The 17,834-nt window shown below is 37.9% G+C and overlaps 1 protein-coding gene across 1 annotated transcript; it reads left to right on the top strand.

Moving 5' to 3' along the window:
* Positions 1–6,134: 6,134 nt before the first annotated feature.
* On the top strand, positions 6,135–17,700 carry il21r.1 (interleukin 21 receptor, tandem duplicate 1). The gene is made up of 9 exons (XM_032519435.1): positions 6,135–7,074; positions 7,439–7,544; positions 7,812–7,920; positions 9,000–9,175; positions 9,685–9,818; positions 9,926–10,115; positions 10,359–10,440; positions 13,245–13,338; positions 16,205–17,700. The coding sequence occupies exons 2-9, from the start codon at positions 7,484–7,486 to the stop codon at positions 16,961–16,963; spliced, it is 1,605 nt and encodes a 534-aa protein (XP_032375326.1). The 5' UTR covers positions 6,135–7,074; positions 7,439–7,483; the 3' UTR covers positions 16,964–17,700.
* The last annotated feature ends 134 nt before the right edge of the window (positions 17,701–17,834 follow it).

Genomic DNA, 17,834 nt, shown 5'->3' with positions numbered 1-17,834 from the left:
CACACACACACACACACACACACTCACCTACTTTTGAACATGTGACCGCACCACCACCCTCGCCACCCTCCTGATAAAGACACCTCCACCACTTTGCTTCAGTGTGCGGGTCACTTCACAGAACAACTCGACAAGAGCCTGCAGCCCTCGAGAGGGATAAAACCCCTTCTCAACCTGAGGAGAGCTGTTTCAACCACCTCTAATAAAAAGAGCAATGCCCCCACACACCACACACACCGAGCCCATGGGAACACCCTCTGAGATATGACAAAAACTGTCGAAAGGTCACAAGCAGACATGTTGTAACTGTTTTTGCACTATTTATAATTAATAATTTTTTTTAGTTATATTGTTCTACAGTACCTAACAAGTATGTGCCACACAGTGTGGGTCATTGTATAACTTTTACTGGTGTGTCACTTTATCATATTAGTGTTATCAAAATTTTAAGGCAATGGAATGACGAAAATGGTAGTCAGTGTTCTTGCATATTTATTTCTTTGTTGATTTCAAATAAGACATATAATTAAGTTCACAGAACTGTGAAGTGCAGGAGAAACCCCCCCCCCCCAACACTCAAGTAGTTAATGACATAAATTACATTTTATGTAAAAGACTTTACAGCTAAGACATGGGACTCATTAATAAAGAAAAATGAGTAGATAACACAAACTGAGACTAGGAGAAAGTAGTTTTGACATTATTTGCCAGTTGAAATCAATTTGAATGTGTGCTGGGACCTGCATTTAGAACTTATCGTACTACTCACTAATCACAACTCATGTGTTAGGTATTCTGTTATTGAAAGCACATTTTTTGCAGTGGATTCAATATATTACAGTCACTGCAGGATCAAAATCACTGATTCACAGTGCAAAGAAACAAAAGAAATAGAGACTAGTAACTCCGCTGAACATGTATATAGACATCGGACACATGAGGCTGTCCTCCAAACACATGGTTGTTTTTGCTCTACATGCAGCAAAACCATCTATACTGCCCTCCAGTGGAGCAAAGCATCCACTGTTTCACACTGATATGATCTGCAGTGCAGCCTCACACAACTAAAGTTCAAACATTGCATTCTATTCTGTATTTTTAAAATATTGCATAGCACTTTTTACATAGCCTACAGATGACAAGTAATGATACTGGAATAAAACAAACAAACATAATCTTAGATCTTTTGGGGAATTATTACTGATATTTATTTTGAATAACACTTGAGTAAGTTAGTTTGATTACTGGAGGAAAGAGGATATGGTATTGATTCATTTACTCTGTTGAGTTTTTAATGTCACAGAAATCCTTTAAACACTTTTTAAAATTATTTTACCAAAATGTTTTTTTGTCTTTTTTTTTTTTACTTTTTATGACATTGCCAGTGCATACATGCACAAACGTGCACTGGCAGTTAACTAAAACATGTTAAGTGTTCCATTTCAAATCTAAAATTGTGATTTATAATTTTTATTTTATTTTTTATAAAAGGGGAGAAGTCAAGCATGCTAGATGAGTAACAAAGATTACTTTTTTGTAGTAAAAAATAACCCTAACCCTAACCCTAACCCTAACCCTAGTCCTGACTCAAAAGGAGGAAATGAGGCACACCAACAACCTTGGTCCAAGTAGAATGCCTAATACCCTTCCCTGGCCCCAGATATAAACCATATTGTGTGCTTAGCTTTTTTTATATCTAGCTTTAAGTAGAAGCAGTGTCATTTTAGTCAACCGAAGTGGAAGGTATTGAGACATAGTAAAAAATAAATTTCAGCAATTAAAAATAGGGATAATTGTAAAAGATATACAGGGCCTACCTTATAATGGCAAACAACTAACCCTATTCAAGGTCAAAAGGCTATGGCCTACTATTGTAGATAATGTGTAGTAATTTATGAGTGGATAATGTTCTTCATACAGAGAAATGCATTATCACATTCTGCAGTGGCTTCTCATGTTGGCTTTATGTTTTGCAAAGGGATCTTGACTACTTCTTGTTTCTATTATAAAATAAAAGGAAGGAAAATAATAAAAAGTCATATTCAAATTATAACAAGAAATAGAGAAGAGTTTGCCCTAAAATGCTTTGGATCAAAAGTAAAATGACTGTCTGTGCATTGTGTATAATGATTCATTTTAAAGTGATTGTTATAGGCCATGATCACTCTGGACACATTTTTTTTTTTGATGCATTAGACACAGATCCGCCTTCATTGTGTTTGCCTTGCATTGCGTTTTGGGCTGCAACACTAGGGGTTAATTTGTTTTTACCAGTGAGAAAGGTTAACTTGTAACTACATCCTCTGTATGGGATCAGTTCCTCGATTGGCCTGAGCAACAACAGCTTCAGTCAGGAGAACGCGACTCCCAGGGTGATCGATTCAATTGTAAGTAATTTAATGATGTAGGTTTAGCAGGCCTGACCACTCCAAATATTGTGAATGAATGAATCTAAACTCACATTGTATTAACTTGTTGTATTATATCTGTCAATGTTCACCTTGTATTAAACGTAGGCCTGTGATAAAGTTGCTCTGTGATTACGGGGCCTACGTTTGCGGAACTTGTCAGGTCAACGCTCTTAGAACAACGTTACTGCTGGGGCTGCATGTAGCGTTAACAGTTGAGGCCGGATCCTTTCATTTTTGATTTGTCTCTTGGTAATGAAAGCAAATTGCCAAAAATAGACGTGTAAATGCTCACAAATATAGTTTGTTTGATATAGTTTGTTTGGATAAAAAGGGCGCTACGTTAATAGTTTGCTGCTGCTGTAGCCCACCTATCAGTTTAGCTAGCTAGTTAACGGACTTAAAGCTAGCCAGCCGATATTTTTAAAATGAATGACGGCTCAGTTTAGAACCTAGCTACATTAACGTTACACAACAGAGTGTAACGTGATGCTAAATTGATAAATGGGATGGTGCTGGCCGAAAGGGAAGTCAAAACTAACTGATAAAATGGGCTGTCAGACCGTGCGGTAGCTAACGCTAACTCCCCGGGTCCAGTCATTTCGATGAGGGAAAGGCGGTTTTGATCACGGCGACATAAGCGATTGCCGTTGAACACGCACAACAGATATCATACAACCGCATACAACTCGACAGTCATTTTATATATATATATATATATATATGTAGCTATATGTATGTGAGTTCACCGAGCTGAACTTCTCCCAAAACTTAAAAAACTCTTATCTTTTTTGGTAAAACGCTCTTGCAGGTAGCGGTTAGGCGGTTCAGTTGTCAGGGCGGGTGATTGCGCGGCGGTGTGAAATTAGCATACCGGTACTCTTGATGTTGATCAGACCACTGTAGCTATTCGAGTCGCAACGGATTCAGATCATGAGAGACCACAATGTGAAAACGAAAGGAGACCTCATAACGGAGTTCCCCAGTGAGTACATGCTTGGATAATTTTGTGCTTCTACTGTACTGTGTATTCCCGTTACTAAAATTAGGTCTGTGTGTCAGTCATTACAGTTCAACAATAATAATTTTAACGGACACAGTAGTAATACTGATATTCTCCTTGGGGACTGTTTTTACCCCCTATAATTCCAGAAGATTTCCCCCAAATTTAATCTAACGTTAATCACAAGATGCACCCTTTGAAAAGCCATATTTTGTTTCACCAAAGAATTTATCAGTTTTCACTGCTGGTTGTATCACCCTGTGACCTTTTGAATAAAGTGAGTAATAAAATCTCCTTATCATCAGTGGAATCATTCACTGCCTGACATCCAGTTTTTACAGAAAGCCTGTTTGGCCTACTTCCCCCTTACATGAAGACATGGTTCTCTCTTTGTTCAGAAACATTATTTGTTCTCTCTCTGTTGAAACAGCAACGCCTCCACAAGTCTCTGCAGATCGAGTGCAAAGATGGAATTTCAAATTAATTAAACGCCGTCAATTTATATGGCGCGTTGGCAAGATAGATCCACTATCCTCAGTGAACACAATGGACTTACATGCCAGTAATGTCACAAGCCCTGTGGTAAAAGAGGAGTTATCTGACAATGGGACACTTGGGAGAAGAAGTAACGTTCTCAAGAACAAAGGTAGAGAATCCCTCCCACAGCAATAATTTCCCAGAAGCTGTAACTCAGAATGTCCTAATTTGTAGCTAACAATGTGTCTGTCATCATGTATTGCCATAGTGCTTCGATATTGAGTTGATTCTGCATTTAACAACTTTGCTCACACGTGACACTAAAGGACAAGGATGTAACTTATTGAAAAAGTGTGACATACATGATTTCATTATACTGCACTCAGTCTGGGTAACGTCTGTATGTGAAGAGCTGTTACCAAAGCACACCAAAGAGATGCAAGGCAAAAGATCTAATGCTGGAGGTTTTTAACATTCCATTCAGTAAAAAATTGAGGAAAATGTCAGCAATAAAATAGCTTAAATAGGATCTCTGAACAGACCCTCTATACATTTAATAATAAATATATTAATATAACGAGCATTAATATAAGCATATGTATTATTGCACAATACTACATTTGGTTTGCACATAATGTGGGTGGTACTGCATCCATCTGAGTAGGAATGAAAATGACCTGGTTCAAAATGACTATCAAAAGAGATGCTCCCTCTGATAGAGATATACTTCACATTATGGTCTTAAACTTCAGTTACAGTTAGAAACACATTAGAACAGGTGACACAAGCACAAAAACTGTGTTCCAGTTTGCAAATCAGCAAAAGCGTGTTTCAAAAGGTGGTGTTGTATTCTCGAAACTCTTCATACTATCACCAAAATGACATACTGGTGTCGCATGAGAAACTGCTGTAACAAAAACCTCGCTGAAGACAGAAATAGGACATACAACTTTCTTTTTCACACACAGGTCATAAGTTTACATCAACGAAACTGAAAATACTTTAGGCAGCTTGTGTACTTCTCCACAACTTCTCTGTTGTTCACATTATACCATAGACTTTCATCCACATCACACCACACCTAAGAGACACCCACCTCATTTTCCACATTGCTACATCACAGCTGGATTTTCTGGTCCTTTGGCGTAGCATTTTTTGTTCACAGACTTAAGGTAGCCATTGTGTTTTGTCCCTTACATGTGACTACACACTGGTTATGGCTATAGAGAATGAGCCACCACAACAGTAAACAATTTCTCTTTGGGAACAAGGTCTAAGAATATTGTAAGTAAAAGACTGTAATGTGAAGTCTGCTCATGTGTTAAATGTTATGCAAACCATGCCTTCTACCCCATGTGGTAAGTGTTTTAAATAACTGTGCTGAAAGCACTAAATATCATTAAAAGTGTATCCATTTTAAGTCTATTCAATAGTTGGCAAAAGTGAACAGTAAACTGCATCAGTGAAAGTTAAACTTAATTTACGATGACCTCTAGTGGCAGTGAAGTGTTTGTACAACAGGTAGACCATTATGCCACATACTGTATGCTGTAGGCACATTTTAGGCTTTAACCTCCTATGGAAACAACAAGGAGTTGACTTAAGGCAAAAAACCTGCACCTACACTACGGTATAATGACAGATACAACCCTATCAGCACCTTATATGGCAATGCAATACTAAAGCGTTAAGTTATACTTTATACATTTTCATGGGAGAATTTATCCTCTTCATTTGACCCATCCTAACCAACAGGAACAATGAAGCAGGGCTAAAATAAGACCTCTGGAAACAAATAAAATCTCGACCTCAAGGTGATATCAAATGTGTTGTTTTGTCTGTGCAACAGTCCTAGACTTATGTCCAAAACCCCAAACTATGTAAATTAATATAATGTAAAATAAGAAAAGCAGCCAGTTTGTCATTTGAGAAAGCTGGAGTTGTTAAATGTTTGGCATTTTTGCTTGATTGAAATAAATTATGAATTATAGTTGCAATTTAATTTCCTCATTGATCAACTAATCAATTAGTGGACTAATTGTTGCAGCTCCGCAGTGCAGCACCTGCATATCAAATATAATTTAAGGCCATTGTCTTGCCACAAAGCAATTGAAACAAAAGCTTTACAAAAAACGTATCTAGTGTTCAGCATTTGTAGCATGCAACTAACCTGGCTCCAAGCACTACAGGTGCTAAGCTATGGCTTGGCATTTGGCTTTGACTAATACTTCTATGATGACATTAAGTGAGAGGTGTCTGCACACCTACTGGGTGATTTGAATACCACAAAGGCCCACCCATTGTACAAAACAGAAGCTTTCATTGAATTATAAAATAGTTTAGAAGGCACGTTATACACATGTAAATCATGATTCTTATGCTTCCACTCCTGGAGTAAGTGTACATATAGCTCAACAGGCTCGAAGTTATTAACATTAAGAGCTAAAAGGGATAAAAGTGTGCTCTGAGGGGCTCTACTGCAGGGTTATGACTCATTTAGCTTCAAACATTCACAATTGAGTGGAAACTACTAAAAAACCCTGCTAAACTGTTATTGTAGACACGTAGGTGTATACAAAGGGTCTTTTCAAAGGCATCATAAACCATCTCTGGTGTTGCTGTTAAGAATCATCTCAGTACTGAAACATACGTATTAGTCGTGTTGTGAGTAAATGTTAAAAACGATTTGAGCAAGTAGCATGCATTGAAATAATAATACATTTTGCGACAGTTTCGGTAGAATACAAACTAGTCGGGCAAGAAGAATATATCTGTATATTTCTGTCATTTTATTCAGCTGAAAATTGATTTTGTTGCTTGTCATTTAAAAAAAAAAAAAAAAAAAAAAACTTATTTTAAATGTCTTCCTTTTATTTAGGTGACACAAATATGACTACATTATTTTGTAGAAAATATTTTTAATTTCCTGTTGACTTTTTTATGTTCTCTGGTTAAGTATTGCATATTCATAGCAGCAGTGTGGATGTGGTGGGAAGGCACCGCACAGACACCGCTTAAAAGGTCTGAAACCACATCCTTAGTCACGCCACTGATGATGACGACGACGCCTTCGCAGTGACAAACCAGAACATTGTTCCACTGAGTATTCTTACACAGACGTCAGTGCATTAGTGACTCGGTCGGCCTGTTGACTGATTAAGTGGCAGCATTTAGATTAAAAAAAAGGTAAGATGGTTAATTCTTTAAATTATTACACATGCGAGTTAGAAATTATGAAAAATGTGAAAGATGTTTAGCTGGTTCCAAAGATCATTTGTTCATTTAATTACCTTTTTAAATTACCTTTTGATTCTGACTAGTAAAAATCGCTCTTTTATGACGGTACATAATTATTGGTGTTCATGCTAGTGATGATGTTCATGATCGATAACTTTTTGACCCTTTGTGTTTTTGGTAACTATCTTAACCTTTTAACCAATTTAGCAGCCAATCCCAGCGGAAGGCTACATTTTTTTTAAATTTCTTTTAGAGTTGAATACTACTTTTTTCAACTACACAAGAAATGTATACTGAGTATGTCTTTATTTAGTTTCAGCTGCTGGGGTTCCATTTGCCTCACCGGCGGCTGATAACCATGGCTGTCAGACCTGTGTCCTTATTGTTGCTGTGGTACCTCACGTTGTGTGTTCATAGAAGTAAGTTGGTTCATCTAATCAGTATCTTTCTCTTGAATTGATGTGGATTCTCCACGTGAATGCACTCCATTTAAGATGGCCTTAGTCTTTTACTCTTATATATTGATGTGTGTTTATCTTGTAAGTTTTCCTTGAAAACAAGTTTCTTACCTTCAGTAAGATTGCCTGTGTAAACGAGAATATGAAAGGCTTAGACGTTTGTAGGGCATCAATGTTGAATACATCAAGTGCAGTAAGAATTGACCGCCCTTTTCTTTTGCGCTGCAGTCACGTCTTTGTGCAATGTCACCTGCTCGACGGACTACGATGCTTTACTGAACTGTTCCTGCTCAGGTGCTCTACCGACCCATTCATATTCGGTCAAAGTCATGTGCAGGTACAAACTGTTGTGTCTCTGTTATTATACGCTTTATGTTGGTGCGTCATACTGTATGTGGCTACATCTTAACACAACTAGCTTTTATTCAAATGGGGACCTGTGGATTTTTGCCCCCTTTGATTGACAGGATCTCCAAGCTGTGTCATTTTGAATATTGTGCTCCTATTGTAATATTAGTAAAACAAGATCTTATGTCATCAGTTGTTATTGGCTTGCGGGCAAGTTAAAAAAATGAGTTGCTTTGATAAAATGGAAAAATTGCAAGGTGCCAAATAGGTTTTTGACCCCCAGGCTGGTCTTTATTGCCACTTCTTCAGAGCTTTGCCCATCAGAAATTTTCATCAGAATGTTTTCAATAATAACGTCCTTCACTGATGTCATAATGTGAAATTGATCTCATGTTTTACTGTCATTGGTGTAAGGAGTAGAGCCTCTATTACTATGTGCTACATTACATGCTACATGTTAATTGTTTATTTTAGACATAAAAGTAGGACATTTTTAGAAAAAAAGATCCCTTCAATTTGGTTATTTAAGACTTGCAATCAAAATATGTACAAAGTGGCCCATCTTGAAGTTGAAAACTAAACTCGTTAGGGCTCCCTGTCGGACAAACTGTGTAATGGCAACACTTTTTCTAAACTAACATAAATACTTCACTAAAAGCTTTCTAGGTGATTAATTCATTTTTAATTATTGAATGAATTTATTTAGACAAAAGGATAATTCAATTAATGGAGAAAATACTCAGAAGATGAATCAATAATGAAAAACAGCTTCTTGCTGTCAGTTGATTTTATGATTCAGGCTCTAGAACACCATACAGTGACTTGTGTTGTCAAGTGAAAACACACTAATAAGAAGCATGACCATCAGATATGTAATCTTCTGTCTATGAAGAGGTAGACAGGTCAACAATGCTAGGCTTGGCTTACGCTCTCTGGTGTATTTTTTGCTCTAAAGAGACATTTATGTCACATATCACATCACGAGGAAACTACAACCTTTGTTGCTGAGACGTTGGCTGATGTCACTTGGCATAACAATAATTATAACACACTGTTTGTCTGTGATAGGGATGAAGAACGTGAGGTTAGTGGCAGCTGTGAAGTCAAACCACCTCAATCCTGGTGCATTATGTATCCGGAAGATCTTTATGAAGTTGCAAACCTTGAAACCATATGCACTGCGACAGTCAGCCAAGAGTTGATGAATACCAGTGAGTCGTCCAGCTGGTCACTGTGTAATGTCGGTAAGTTAAACTGAGAATAACTGTGGGATTTGACATTCCAAGTTTTTGTCATTTCCGCTCAACAGATAGGTGGATAACACAGAAACAAAAAAAAGGTCACAGATGACAGCAGATTGATCTCTTATGACAATAAAATATGTATGAAAAATGGTTTGTAAGAGGTTAAATGTCAATTTATTAATTCCAGCATTAAGATTATTTTACATATGGTAGAGGTGTAAAACATGTTCACTCTTGTTAAATACGGCCGTCACATTACTGTAAACCAGTTTTTGTTTTGTGTAAAAGTTTAGAAAGTTCAGAGGTGACAAGAACGATACTGGCAACTTTCCTAACTCACAAACATTGTTGTCTGGCAGCAAACCCCCTTCCACCTGCTTTACCCCCCAGATAAAAACTAGCTAAAAATAATGTTCAACTGCCACTCGTGGTGTAGAGCACACACACACATACATACATTTTCAATTTCATAATATTCCCCATGACCCCTTGGGGCTTAACTTTCACAGTGAAGCCTCTGCCTCCAGTCGATGTTAAAGTGACAAACACTGACGGATTCTACAACATCACTTGGGACCACGCCAATAACAAAGACTGCCTCACCTACATAGTGCGCGTAAGAGAAAGCAAAGACTTGTCAAAGGTAATATATAAGCAAAAACACCTACCAAAAAAATGTTGCAGTACATTATTGTTAATATTCTCTGCCGAGGACTCTCATCCAAATCTGTTTTTATTCCTTTCTTACAGGGTCCAGCTCTTTCCCGTTTAGTGCCAGTAAAGTACATTCAGATAGACCATAAGAACCTGCAACCACACGTCAACTATACTGTGGATGTTCAGGCCCAAATGTGCCTTGAGAATGTCTATCATGGTCCATGGAGCGAGTGGAGTTCCACTGCAGGATGGAGGACTAGAGAAACTTCTGCAGGAATTGAAGGTAAAAAGAGCAATGCACCTTCCAGCCTGGAGCCATGGTCTAGTTGACTTTTGTCTCATGCTAAATACGACTGTTGACACCAGTCACTGGTGTTATTCTATTGTGTTTTCATGCTTCAAACCATCATACAAGTGTGTGTTTCTGCACTGATCCTTAATATAGAGAAGAAACAGGAAGCATGATGTTTGTCATATCATATCATTTATTTCATTGCATATTTCATACCCTGTGTCTCCTGTACAGAAATGAATGGCTGGTGGTGGTACATCTTCCTCTCCGTCGTTTTTGTTCTTGTTCTGTTGTTGCTGGGTTATTCACAAAAACCGTGAGTATTGTAACCACTGGAGTTACTGTCTTTTTCTCCAAGAATGATAATTTGTTTTTTGTAAAGCATGTTGGGCCCTAGTGGGATTTGAATTGGACCTTAATGCTGTTGGTGCTGAGTTACCTGCAGAACCTTTCTCTTGGTTAACAATTCTTAATGGTCCACCTTTTCATATTTCCCAAAATACAGTTTGCCACTTCATAACGTTTACCATGAAATCTAAAAAGCGAAATGTTTTCAAACTGGTGGTCCTCAATGTTCAGTGATTAATACTGGCTTTTGGAGAAGCTTGCAGAAATGAGAAAATATTTAGACTGAACCAACTAGTGTCATAATAGAAAGAAAATGTGCAAATCATATTAAAGGTACATTTATTTTGAATTTACACATAACTGAAGCTGCATTCATTGCACACAAAAAACTTGGCAAAGTGAAAGCAAATGAAGTCTTTAGGTTAGCAACACTTCCAGTAAATGATTAGCAAAGCTTTAGACTGCTTCAATCTACACTTTCCTGGCATCACCTCCCACATATAGGGAAACCACTGCAGCACCGTACGTGCAGCGACACATTGCACTGAAATGGCTAGCAGACATAGGAAGTCATGCAGAGCCTCAGTGTCTGAGAACTGAGAACACCTCACTTATTAAGGGCACACAGTGACTAGAGAAAAAACACTGTGAGCCATAATGATTTCAACTTTGGTTTTGGTTCAATGGATAACTACACTTACAAAAGACATCTGTGATATTCATTCTCAATGTGAGATAAACTGAGCTAAAACTAATCCTACTTCCATGACGCTGATAGTGTTCAGTTTTTGTTGTTGTTTTAGAGAGATGTTCTCAACTTTATGGTAATTCTGATGTTCCGCCGGATATCCTCATCTTCCTCTTCCTTTGTGTTTACGTTAAACCCTGGTCAAATGGAGGAACAGTAACCAAAACCAGCTAGCAAGCTAACGTTACACGCTAAATTTGGCACGCTTTGAAGAAAGTTTGGATTGTGCAACAAGGCAGGCCTCCTTGATTCTTTCAGGAAATAATTGTTAGGATTTACAAAAAAATATGCATATGGTATTTACTCTCTTACTGGGACGTTTTGGGACTTATTGGTTGGGATTTGCTATAGACATGTACACACAACGGTACACTGGTAAGAGCAAATTACGTTTGACCATGTATCCAGCTAATTCAAATAGCTCACGTTACTGTATTAGGTGAACAGTTAACTTCTTTTAATATTGAATGTGTAATTTTTAACTGTGGGGTCCATATTAAGGGTGGTAGTCTCTGGGCACCTCACGATTCGATTCCGATTCAGAGGTCAACGATTTGATTCTAAACTGATTCTCAATGCATCTCGATGAAACAATTATTTTATGTACATTTCCATGTGTGATTTAAAAAATACACAAAAAATCTGAGATTTTGACAAATGCAATATTTGTCACACACGTTTTAATGAAATATTTTGTCTACTGAGGTTTTTATTGTGTAGTCATTCTGTGCTTAAGCCGTAAAACATGCTTGTTAAAGTCACCTTGTTTCACAGTAATCTACCATGTCAGAGGCTCAGTCATGTTTAAAAGTGGAGAATTGGCCTTTTAGAACATGAAACATGAGGTGGTCAGATGTAATGTGATTAAGTAGATTGACAGCCTGTACGTGTTTTGCCTAATTATTTCATGTATGTACAAATTTTGTTGTTGTCCTTTTTTTGTTTGTTTTTTCCTGCATTCTTGGCTAAACTCTAAGTTGTCTATTATCCCATCCTCTTTCAGTCACTCTGTTTTGTGATTTGTACATGTCTGGAGACAGTAAAAAATGTTTTTTAATAATTGATTATTAACCCATCAAAATCGAGCATCAAACCGTTCTACAAAGAATCCCGATGCATCTAAGAATTGATTATTTTTCCCACCCCTAGTGCAAATGTTCCACTTAAACAAGTTCTTTTCCAAGACCATTTTGCAGAGCCACGCCCGCTGCGTCCGGAACTTAGCGCCGCCTAAAGGTTTTTTTTCATGGGGAGCGGGGGTCACTGCGCTCCTCATTTGAATCAGCCTCGCTTTGCCATACCCTCCTCCACACACTGCGGAGGAAGGTCTGGCTAGTCCACACAATCCAATCACAATCATCATGGGTAGCGCTAAACTCCACACAGAGCCACTGCGAAATAGCCTCTGGCAGGATGTACCTGAACATGTACCTTCAAAAGTTGTTTTAGTCGTGCAACAGAAAACTCAAATTGGACAGATAGTCTAGCTAGCTGTCTCAATTTACCCAGCAGGGAAATGCCAGGCGATCAATGTGTGGTAACTATTTAGAGGCTGTGCACTGCTGTATCCCTGCCGTAACACTGAATGAGATTAGCTAACTGTGGTATCATGTTGCCCACCACTAATCACAGGTCGATTTATAACAAATAGAGGCAGTACTAGACTTTACTAATCACAGACTGTTATTGGTGATAGCTAAAGTTAGCTAAATTAGCATTGTCATAATTACGGACGTTACTCGATAAAGCCAGTCTTGTACTGATGCTCTGACAAGCCAAAGCCCCACTGTCTATGTTCTGATAACTGTTATGAAAACAGTTTTATGTTTTAGTGAACTCACAAACAAGAAGAACCAGTCACCAGTCACGGAAAAGTTAAAGACAATTCCACCTGGCAGTGGGTGTGCACACGACGAGCACGAACACGACCGTTGAATTGCACCCACTTGTTGAATTATAGATAGTCATGTTTTTTTTTCTTCTATTTCCATTCTTTTTCCGATACCATTTCATATTTGTTTCAGTTGGTGGCAGAAAAAACTCCAGCGGATTATATATATCCCCAGGCCGGATGAGTTTTTCAAGCCCCTCGACCTCAACTATGGAGGGAACTTTAAGGTAAGAGAAAGCAAAACAAACTTTGGGCTTTGTGTGTAATTTCCAAAGTATCCAGCAGGTGTTGCCCTAGAAGGGACTTTCAGCACATCTGGACCCTGCGTGATGGGACTTACCCTTCACTTCACATTTACGGGCCTTCATGATGTGAATGACTCAGTGTGCAGGGGCTTCAAGAGGCCTTTCGTTTTTCATCTGTCTCACAGCCCGTGGGTAGATATTTGTGTATGATAGCCCAGCCTGTTCCACCCCATAGGAAAATACCCTCGGTTGGTACACATCTTTGATGTGTCACGTTTCAAGCTAAAAACAGCCTGTTATTCACCTAATTGAGGCACAGGGTGAGAGCAATGTGGTTAATATTTTTCAACAATTTACTGATGATTTTATGATTGTCTTTTTCATCAACCTTTTACATTTTCCCCTAATGTAAATTCTTCATCCTATCTTTTGACACCCAGGGATAGACTTCTTCACTCAGACTTCTCCCTCACTCTTAACTCACAAAAGAAACCTGAAACACACTTAGGTTTTTTCTTCTTCACTTTATTAAGCCCTGTGGCTGATCATCTGCTTGGCGTAACTGTCCCTTAAAGAACAGTTGTTTAGCAGTTGAAACCCAGGAAAATAGATCACATATTCTCGGTTTCAAACAAACTTCTTTTCACCAACTTCAGCCATATATTTGAGTTTTGCAGTCTTATACAGTGAATATTAGTATCATCAGGGGTGTGCTGTAGATGTTGTCTGGTGTCCTATTTAACTTAATTGAAAGATTTTTAGGGTAATGTTTTCCTGGTCTTTAAGGCCTTACAGGTACATTTTGGTATACAAGGACACAACAATGAATGCCTCACCTGTTTAGTCATCAGGTCCCTATTTTGTATGATAACACTTAGAGCTTTGTTGTTTTTAAATACTGTATCTGTTATAAAAAACACCAATCGTCACCCTTACACTATCATCACATTTTCTGTTATAAAGTTTTCTGTCAAAAATATTGTGACATTTGATAAACTATTGCTCCTGAACTGACAGTTACTTGTGAGTGAACCACTTCAAGCTCAACAGTCCCCCATAGCTTGAGATCTGTGTGCAGTTACAAATGTTGGTCGGTAGAGTGCGCTACTGCTGCAAATAACAAATAGAAAATACTTTTAGAGAGAAAGTACTAGAAAGAAAGTAGTAGTGGTAGTTCCTTATTTAGCACTGCTTTCCTGTACTTACTTCCTTTTATTATGTTATGTGCTGAACTGGGCTGAATGAGGAACATCCTATGCTAAAGGATTAAATTCAAAATACTTTGTGGCAAGGAAAGCTTGTTTACAGCCATAAAAGGTCACAGAAATACAATTCAATGAACAGTTTATTCAAAACATGATGGCATAAGGCCTAGCACAAAGGCACATTATGTCAGAATTTGTCAGAAAAATTTGTTTTATTTTATATTTTCACAAAGTAAAGTACTTTTACTTTGGCTGTTAACAAATCTCACGGCTTCTGAAAGAAAATTAAGCTTTGTTGTTTTAAATGCAAGCGATATAAAACAAATGCAGAAGCATATGACATATGACATAAATTTATAGAAGACATGGAGTACATGAGTAGGATTATTGATAAAGTCTGTGTATGCACTTTTTGAGAACTTCAGTGGATTTAGGAGACATTTAGTAAATTTGTTAGTTTACAAATGACATACGTATGCAACCACTTAAATCACACATTTCAGGTGCCAGATCTTTTAAAAGTCATTGTTCAAGTTTGACTGCGCTATCTCACTTTTGTGGTATAGACGCTTTTTCTTTGACAGCGACAATCAGAGACGATTCAGTGATGCTGGGAACTCTGTACCTCAGGATGTGGTGGCCTTTGCAAGAAACAAACTGATTCATGCTTATCTGGCCTCATCAACTTGCTGAATGGAGACTATAGTTGCAGAAAGTTTACATTTTAGCATGTACTGGATGTGCTGATGTAAAGCCATGGAAGTCACAAATATAACTTATTTGAGCACAAAGCAAAAGAATAGTTTCCTTTTATCACAGACTGCATACCTGCATACTTGCAGTCTGTCCTTGGACTGCTGAACCACTCAGTTTTGACTGCTTCTTGTTAAATGCCTTATATAGCAGTATTTTCAATGCAAAGTTAGAAAGTGTCATGTTATGTCTGTACATAGCTAACTATTAGCTATGTAAGGACTTTTACAATAGCTTAATGTTCAGATGTATCCTTCTGAACACTGAAATCCCCCATGTAATTAATATGTTTATGTACTTAACCGAGTGTCTCACACTTCAAAGTAGTATTAGTGGTTAAAAACGTAATAAAAAGAACATTAAATATGGAGTAGGTTGATGAAGTGTATAATGTTTTTTTTAGAAAAGGCTATTTGTCATTGACACACCCATATCTGTCATTTGCTGAGAGTTCGATGGCAAAACCAATACCACTCTGCTGCTGCTTAGCTTAGCCTCACTTAACTTACCTTAAAGACTGGAAGCAGTGGGAAACACCTAGCCTGTCCAAAGACTAAAAGAACCCGGCCTCATTAACACATTCTATCTGGCTGGTTTAATCCATACCAAAACCGAAATGTAAAAAAAAGAAGTTTTGGTTTTACTGGGAGTTGCGTGCTAGAACTAATGCTTGATTAGCCCAAGGACCAGGCTAACAGTTCCTCCCTGTTTTTATGCTAAGCTAATGCTGGCTCCAGCTTCATATTTATTGCGGAAAGGGGTTTGAATTGTCTAATGGAACTTTATGCAAGAACACAAATAAACAACTATTCTTTTATACTTGTATTGATAACTGTTTTACCATGCATTTAGGCCAATACTTCAATTTTCCTCCATTTGCTCTGTTGCAGGAGTGGGTGAAGCCTGTATTCAACGAGTATGATTACCTAAAGGTCAGCTCACATGCTGAGATGATAAGCAAGAAGCAGCACGACGTCCTTCATTGGAATGAAAGCTACAGCAAGGACAATGAGATGAAACAAAGTGGTAATTTAGTCCACATGCTGCAGCCTCACAGCAACTCACTGCTGTTCTTCCACGATGGTGGCAGCTCCCAGGGCACCGGGCACTCCACCGGACACGTCTCCATCCATACTGTAACCCTGTCTGGAGATGAAGAGTTTGAGGAGCAAGTTGTGTCACAGAGCTCTGCGCGTACCCTCAGAAGTTACCAAGATGGTGAAAGCTTTGGTTCATTTGAGGAAGACAACAGAGAACACACTGGCTATGACTTAGAGGAACCTCATTGGCAAAGTGGGATATTACCACAACATGAAAACCAAATATCGATTGACTTATCAGTGGAAAATATAAACTTTCAGCCACGTGCTCAGCTTAATGAACCAGAGAGGGTATCACTCGACTCGTTCGCTTTAAATGAGCAGTCAGAAGACGGCTACCCTCACGTGGACTTGGACACTATTGACAGTGGTTTTGGAGAGTGCAGTAGCCCTGGAGCCTCAGACTCAAACATAGCACAGCAGATGGACTCCAATTTATTTATTGAGCATAAAAGCTCAAATTCTAACTACGTCAAACAGTGGATGATATGTAGCACTATTCAAGAAGATTGTAGCAACTCAGAGAACGAACTCAACGAAACACAGTGATTAGCACTGCTGATTAGCCACAATCACAGTGTGCAGTGCTGTGGGACACATATTTAACAAATAATACACAAGAACAAGAAGATACACTTTGATAAGAAGTAAATTGGAAGTATCTGCTCAGCAGATATATACCTGTAAATCTTGAAATGTTAGTTGTGCCCTTTGTAAATATGTAAATATATCTAGTCGGGCATCTATGTTTTTAATACATTTATTGTGTTTTTTTGCTTTTAAAAGACAGTTTGGAGGCCGAGATTTTGTTGGAGAGAAAGACCGGAACGACTGATCATAAATCATTGAAAGACAGAAAAAAGAAATAGAATTACAAATTCACAAATGTAATCTTTTTATGATTTGCCTAAATTGAACGGAAAATGTAATTAATCAAGTTATATTTTGCTTTATTAAATACATCAATTTATACTCTTACCAAGCACTAAGGAAGTACATTATTATTGACACTCCAGATGCCATAGACATGCAAAAAGGGATGAAAATGTTGCACACTGCTTTGATTTACACTGCTAAAGGATGTTTTTCACTGTATTCAGCTTAATATTCTCATGGACATGCACGCTTCATTAGCTTGTACTGTAGCACCAGCATGCATGCTGCCTTATCATGATGTCTGATAATGTCTGCTGCCCTTGCACATGCATTTTCTGTGTAACCGCTGTAACCATCTATCTGTTTTTTTGCAGTGTTAGTAAAAGAGCAAATTATTATCATCTGTTCACAAGAAAAACCTTTTTTCCTGCTTTTGGCCTCATTCATCAAGGCAAGGCAGCTTTATTTGTATAGCACATTTCAGCAGTGTTGGGCAAGTTACTTTAAAAAAGTAATTACAGTTACTAGTTACTTCTTCCAAAAA

The sequence above is a fragment of the Etheostoma spectabile genome, chromosome 6 (genome assembly GCF_008692095.1).
Source record: "Etheostoma spectabile isolate EspeVRDwgs_2016 chromosome 6, UIUC_Espe_1.0, whole genome shotgun sequence".
In the NCBI taxonomy this organism is placed as follows: Eukaryota; Metazoa; Chordata; class Actinopteri; order Perciformes; family Percidae; genus Etheostoma; species Etheostoma spectabile.
The sequence above is the reverse complement of the archived record's forward strand: the minus strand, read 5'-3'. Positions and strand labels throughout refer to the sequence as shown.

What these genes read in the sequence shown, in the direction of transcription:
- il21r.1 (XM_032519435.1), top strand. Translation starts at nt 7,484, where the DNA reads ATGGCTGTCAGACCTGTGTCCTTATTGTTGCTGTGGTACCTCACGTTG. An exon ending in TCGGTCAAAGTCATGTGCAG is followed by an intron (nt 7,921 to 8,999) that starts GTACAAACTGTT and finishes TGTCTGTGATAG; the next exon opens with GGATGAAGAACGTGAGGTTA. An exon ending in CTGGGTTATTCACAAAAACC is followed by an intron (nt 10,441 to 13,244) that starts GTGAGTATTGTA and finishes TATTTGTTTCAG; the next exon opens with TTGGTGGCAGAAAAAACTCC.